Below are 7,311 nucleotides of genomic sequence, written 5' to 3'. Positions count from 1 at the left end.
AATCTCCATAATCTGTTCTAAAAACAACATGAAGTTTTAATTCTTGTAGTTTAACATGAGCAGCAGCAGCAGCAGCAGCTCATGGAGGTAATTGGCGCCAGATTGCCGAAATTTGCTTCAACGTACAATATGTTTAGACTCGGTGTGACTTAAACTTCCAGAGGATGTCTGTATCGCCGATGTCCATCTCGGACTTAGAAATCATAGAAAACTGCAGAACTAGCCTGATAATAATCATGTTTTAAGTTTTCTTCAGTATGAAAGTAATCCAGTGATAGTTGTGTGTACATCCATGGGTACACTGCAAACAGGAACTGCTAACCGCTAATTCGGCATACTTTTTTCAATGGTGCCAATTTGCCAAAACTTGCTCTAATGACATTACACTTCCTGTGTACATCACACAAAGCATCATGGGAAATGTAATTGCACAATCTAGAACATGATTCTAATAATGAGCGCGACCTAATCCTTTATTTCCTGTATTCATGCCAGACTTCGAGAGTCTTGAACTTTGAAAGTTCAACATGCTGTAGCTGGGAGCGAGAGAGTTCATGTTAGTATGTTTTGCAAACAAAGCGTTTACCTGCAGCCCACACAGGCTCGGACTGTAAGAAGCTCGGCACAGCTGGGTCCGAAATGCAAAGTAAACTTGGAAATGCCAACACTGGAAATATTAGCACACACCGCTGTAGTTTTTCAGATAAATATTCATAAGAAACATCTGTTGACTTGTGCATCCTCTGCTTTTCCTCCTCCAAGGATGCCATTTTAACCAGGACAGTATTTTGGCTAAATGTATTGTATAATATATATTACAAAATATACACACACACACACACACACACACACACACACACACACACACACACACACACACACACACACACACACACACACACACACACACACACACACCAATTGAAATCTAAACCATTACTTGAATCTAGCTTTAGTCGTTTTCCGTGATCGGCTGATTGAGATGGAGAAATGGATGGATGTAATATTTTAATATATAAAGAGGGATTCCCTGTTATGAATAATAATGACCTCCGTTGTGATCATCCTGTGATGATTCATTACCGTTAAGTTACTCTTCAAGACCCAAAAGCATATGACCAAAAAAGGAAACTGAAAAAAAAAAAGCTGGCTGTGTTTCAGACAGATGATGAAAATCTATTTTATGGATCTCTACTTGAACTGGAGCTGGAACGATTCAGCAGAGAATTTAATCTGACATTATTTAAGCCATCCGTTCTTTAAAGTCCTCATTCTCTGGTTTTAGATTCTCCAATGTGACAATTTGCTGCTTTTCTCTTAATATCTTTTGGACTGTTGGTTGGACATAACATGATCCCCTTCAACATCTTTCACTATTTTGTAGACTAAACGATTAATGGATTACTTGAGAAAATAACCTACAGATTAATTGATGTTTCATGGGGTCTTTAAAATAATACTGAGGAAATGTTTAAGAGGACTCCCCCCTATTTAAACACACGCGTATAACTAACTGCACATGTGGAGGTTATGTAGTTTGGATACATAATGCAGAAACCTTTCCATGCAGCATATGGAAGTTAGTTAGCTGAAGTCTGAGGCTTCATCGCCATCTGCTGGTAACAGACGCAGCCCCCTGTTTCTCCAGACCTGACCAACATTCAGATCACATGTTCATATTTATTTTTACTGTCATTTTATTAACCTGAGAGAGTCTCTCTTTTTCCACTGCCTTCAGACATTTGTTTTCCGAGCTTATCACTTACTGGAGTGGTTTGTGCGTGCGTGTGTGATTTTCTTTTTTTTCTTTTTTTTAATACCTCTCTTCTTACTTTGTGTGTCAAACCTGTTTTTAACTGAAACACACTTTCCTGTATTTAAGCAGTCATGCACTGAGTGCCATGGCTACATTTAAAACGAATAGTTAGACTTTTGGGGGGTTAATTCATTAATTAGATTTCTTACCAAGAGTTCGATGAGAAGATTAGATACCACTTTTGTCTGTGCAGTAATTGGGAAGCTACAGACGATTAGCTTAGCTTAGCATAAAGAGTCAAAACAGCTAGCCTAGCTCTGTCCAAAGATTTAAAAAATCCACCTACCAGCGTTGATAAATAAATCTGACCTTTGTGTCGCCTGTAAAAGTTTCTTTTTTCAAATGTGTGGGAAATAACGTGTGCTCATTGTTGCTTCTTATGGCTATTGAATTAGAATTAGATGTGAGGAAAATGCCTAATTGCGATTATTTTGACTGATATTGCAATATGATGCACGATATTGGAGGGAATGATTGTTTTGGTGATTTTTTTGCGAGGATCAGAACCAAAAGATTTTTTTTCTTTAGTCTGTAAGATACAATTTCTAGGCCGGGACGTCTCTGCAGCCTCACAATACTTAATTCAGAAATGTTTGACACATATTTTGCCTTTAACAAATATTGCAAAAATTGCATATTTGGATATTGCACTAGTCCATATTGCGATTTCGATGAAATTGAGATTAATTGTGCAGCCCTATTGAATATTATACATCCATGCGACAACTGCAGTTCTCACCAACCATAAGTTACCAGTGGGTGTTTCCCGCCATCTGGCCACAGGAGGCAGTAATGAACACATTAGGATTTGGTATGGCGGCAGCTAGCAGGCTAACCATCAGCTAACCATCTATGGGTACTGTCTGTACACGATCCATTCTGCCTGCACGATCCGTTCTGCACATGCGCAAGATAATACTGTTTACGACCTGCACAATCTGTTCCACGCTAGCCTATGGCTAGCCTCCACCGGGAAGCTAACGTTAGTTTAGCTAACAGCTAATTCGGCTAACCACTAGCTGACCGCTAGATTCAGTCTAAAATAACGTTAAGTCAAACTTAATGGGAAAAGCAGGCTACAGCTAAATTAAGACTTTACAGTAATAATAATAAAGACAAATATTGAGTGATTGTATTTTAAATGAGCACAAGTAGTAAAGTAGAACTGACGTAACAGCTGTTATATATGTTAACGTTTATTTTCAAGTTTTATTGAGGGTCTTTTAAAGGCTGTCGACCGGAAGCGTAACTAACGTTAGCTTGCTGTGACGGCGTGGAACAATTAGTTATCATCCAACCTTAACATTTTATGGCAGAACGGATCGTGAGGTGTATATATATATATATATATATATATATATATATATATGTATATATATATATATGTTTTTTTTCTTTTTTTCTCTTTTCTCTCTCTCTCTCTTCTTTTTCTCTCTCTCTTTTTCTCTCTCCTCTCTCTCTCTCTCTCTCTTTTTTTTCTCTCTTTTTCTTTCTTTCTTTTTTTTCTCTCTTTTCTCTTTTTTTTTTTTTTTTTTTTTTTTTTTTTTTTTCTTTTTTTTTTTTTCTTTTTTCTTCTTTTCTTTTTTTTCTCTCTTTGTATTGTGTATGTATGTGTATGTATGTGTATGTGTATATTGTGTATATGTGTGTATGTATATTATGTGTGTGTGTTATATGTATTTTGTGTATATGTTATATTTTATGTGTGTTTGTGTTGTATGTTTTTTTTGTGTTTTGTATATTTGTATAGTATATATGTGTATTATGTGTATATGTATTGTGTGTTTATGTGATTGTTGTGTTTGTATTTATATATGTTATGTTTATGTGTTGTTGTGTATTGTATATATGTATATGTATATGTGTGTATTGTATATGTGTGTATTATGTATATATATATGTATATATATATGTTTTTATATATTTTATTGTTTTTTATGTTTTTTTTTTTGTTTTTTTGTTTATATATGTTATTATTTTTTGTTGTTTTTTATATGTTTTGTATTATATGTTTTGTTTTTTATGTTATATTTATGTATATAGTTTATATTATGTTATATGTATATATATGTATGTATATATATATATATGTCAATGGTACCGACAGGTACAACGTAATGGAACGAAGAAGAAACCACACTAGAGAACTTAGGACAAGGGACACAAAAGTCACATTTATGCTTAATTTGCAGTGTGTTTTTTTTCAGTTTTACACGCTTAAAAGACTTTACAGGAAGAAGTTTAACTTGTTGGTTATGTACGTCTGGTTAACGGCGTTTAGTAGCTGAGCAGCCGGACGTTTCCCTCAGGAGTTGGTGGGAATCAAAACCAGAGCTAAAAGCGCGCGAATATCGGACTGGACACAAACACGACTCGAGGTGGATGCTAATGTTTCGCTGTAGGCCTATGTGCTGGATGTGTGAGTATCTAACAGTTTGCTAACATAGAAACATGAAAGGTGATAGCTATGAGTGTTGTTAACAGGCATTGTCGGTTGAAGCACAGCGGAAAACGACCGGTAGAGGTTATGGAAACAGTCCCACACATAGCTAGCTAATACTACTTAAAACACCAAATTGTTGCTAGCTGTTAGCTTAATTTACTGTGCAGACGATGAGAACGGCATCAAACTTCTCATCTAACTCTCTGCAAGAAAGCAAATAGGCGTATTTCCCCCAAAGTGTCCAACTATTGCTGTAAACGTATGGAGCTACAGCTGCCATGTAAACCGAGACACTGATGCCAAGTGTTAAAAATCACCGCGACTCTTGAACGTGTTGCATGCAGTAACGTCCGCTACATCGTGGCTTAAACTGTGCTCCTCTTTCATCTTCAGAGATCTTTAATGCTATTAAACATTGTTTACATCATGTTTAACTAACGTTGTGCAGCAGATATTTGCTCAGTGACAGTAACTCCCTCACACTGCTCTGTCCTTTCTTTTCTTTTTAATTTGTGTTTATGAAAACGTTGTGCTTTTAAAAAAACTTTTTTTGTTTAACGTGTAGATTTTCTCCGATCCTGAACATGACACTATTTGTCCTTTTTAACCCTTTATGACCTTATGCATGTGACTGGTTTTAGGACGAACCCATCACAACGTAAGTGCAATAATTAAGATTAAGAAAAAGTCATTTTTTTATTAAGTACTGTAATGAAATGTAAAGAAATATATCCGCATGCCTAAATGTATTGGAGTATTTATTGAAACTTCATATTTTAAAATGATTTTTAAAAGCATACATGTAATACAATGTAAATGTACTTTATAAAGGTTTTATTTTTTGTTGCTTTTTGGTTCCTATCATGACATTCCTCTCTGCTTTCTATATCCCAATTCTATATTTTTTTCCTTTCAAAATAAAATTAAGCACCAACGTGTCTTTGAATGGTCCTTGGCGTATGAAGGCAGACAACTTTACGTAAGTCCCCCATTTAGCATTTGTAAGTGGTTTCTAAATATAAAGAAAAATGGCTTATAAATACACTATAATGTAGATGTGTTTATTAATGTACAGATCACAGAAGCCATTAGTGTGTCTCAAATCGCGCACTTCCCGTAGTGCACTAAGGGAAGTGCACTTCGTACACTATGTACTTACTTGCATAGTGCGTAAAATTTCATGACATCAGAATGTGAAAGAACGACACAACAGCATGAGTTGCATTTGGTTTTCTTTTACTATAAACTCAAAATTACAATTTGTGTTTTTAAGCATGTGGTATAATCAACATTTAAAAGTCTTATTCAAATGTTTTTTTTTTTCCCTTTCAAGCTGTAATAGTCGTAAATTCCAACGTGATAAAGTCACCGCTAAAATCATTCAAGTCTCCCGAATGTACCCGAACCAACAACAAGCCCTTAAGTAGTGTATTCTTCATGTGTATATACTATTCCTCTTAACGTCGCTGGATTTTTGGCAATAGTAAATCCCACAAAACACAGTACTGCTAGTTAGCTACTCTTGATGCATCTCTGTACCAAAGGCAACATCAGCAACAATTCTAATCTGTACAGGAAAAAAGGTTATTTGGCAAAAGAAAAAAAGATTCTCTGCAAATCCAACCTGCGATCGCAGGTTGTTATATTCCCATTTCATTTTCATAAATATTTCAAAAATATTGCCAGTTTTTCCACACGCATACAAAAACTACCTGACACCCACGTACCGGACAATAAAAAAAAAAGATTAAGTGAAAACGAGATGTAAATAAAGATCTTTGTTTTTGTACAACTTTTATCTTCAGTAACAGTAATAAATTAACAACAAAAATGATTCAGTCATTGCACTTCAAGTCGCAACAGAAGCAAGAGGAGAAAGAGATTCACCCAAACACACAAACCCCATTTTTACAAGTGCACTATGAATTTGTTTATATTCTTTAAAAAAAGTGTATAGAAAGAAAGTGAATAAAATCTTGCTTGTGGTCTAAACGTATCCGAGAGGAGTAAAATTACCTGAAAGTGAGAGTGGAAAGTGTTTATTTACCCTCTGATGCTCCCTTTTTTGTATTGCTCATATATTGTATAAGAATATAAGACAAAGTTCTCCCCGGCTGATGTTTTTTTTTTTTTTTTTGCACAGTCCCTCCATGAATTTCAGTCACAGGAGGAACATTTGTCTCTTCAAGACATTCAAAGCGCCCGGTCACCTTCCAGAGTTGGAATAACTAAAAATGAGTCCTTCTCATCTGACTCCCAAATGTTAATTTGGCTGACGATGAAAAAAAAAAAAGATCATCGGCTCCAGGTGATTGCAGAATGCACCAAAGCGAAGCTCGCAAACAGAAGAATAGTCTTTAATTAATAAAAGTCTGCATGATTGAAGGAGCAAAAACCAAAATGTCCCCCCCGCAAACAATATTCAAGTAACAAACAAAACGGATTCATTCAGAGTTTTTTGTGTTCAGAATATTCCAGAGCGGAGCGGAGGGAAGGCATGGTCCAAGCAAAGCCTCTTTTACTTGGCTCGTTTGTAAACGTGTACCGATCTGACGTAGCGAAACAAGTGTGTACCGTTAATGCATAAAGTCGTGTGTAAACCTTTACACGTATCGTATACATGTGAGAAACCCTCCCCCCCCCAATTTTCAAGTTACATGTCAGTGATGACGTGAGTGCCAACACATGCGGGGGGTTCCTCCTCCGGGCGCCGGCCGTGGGGACGTTGGCGACGCTGTGTTGGCCTCTCTAGCTGTTCTCCAGGAGCTTCCCCAGCGTGTCCCGCAGCTCCGTCAGCTCGAAGAGCTTTCCGTCCAGCAGCTCCAGCAGCGAGCGCAGGCTGTTGCGAAAGGCTTCCCTCTCCTGCTGGTTGCTCTCCAGACGCTGCTCCAGATCGCTCAGCTGGGCCTCCAGCGTCTGGTTCCTCGACTCCATGTCCTGGAAACAAACCACGCATTTATTACAGGAAAAAAATAAACAAACACTCACAGAAAAATAAAAGAAATGACCATGCCTGTCCGAATTTTAAAGATTCAGTATTGTTATTGCATAC

General features: G+C 36.8%; 1 protein-coding gene across 4 annotated transcripts in view; it reads right to left on the bottom strand.

Moving 5' to 3' along the window:
* Positions 1-5,478: 5,478 nt before the first annotated feature.
* Positions 5,479-7,311, bottom strand: part of LOC120545398 (homer protein homolog 1) — a 28,670-nt gene continuing 26,837 nt past the window's right edge. For all 4 annotated transcript variants that reach the window (XM_039779681.1, XM_039779682.1, XM_039779683.1 and 1 more), the window contains one exon: positions 5,479-7,196. In XM_039779681.1, the coding sequence (XP_039635615.1) occupies positions 7,008-7,196 (189 nt within the window). In that variant the 3' untranslated portion in view covers positions 5,479-7,007. The remainder of the gene's footprint in view (positions 7,197-7,311) is intronic.

Source organism: Perca fluviatilis, chromosome 17 (genome assembly GCF_010015445.1).
Source record: "Perca fluviatilis chromosome 17, GENO_Pfluv_1.0, whole genome shotgun sequence".
Lineage (NCBI taxonomy): Eukaryota > Metazoa > Chordata > Actinopteri > Perciformes > Percidae > Perca > Perca fluviatilis.
Note: the sequence above shows the minus strand (reverse complement) of the source record. Positions and strands in the feature narration are given on the sequence as shown.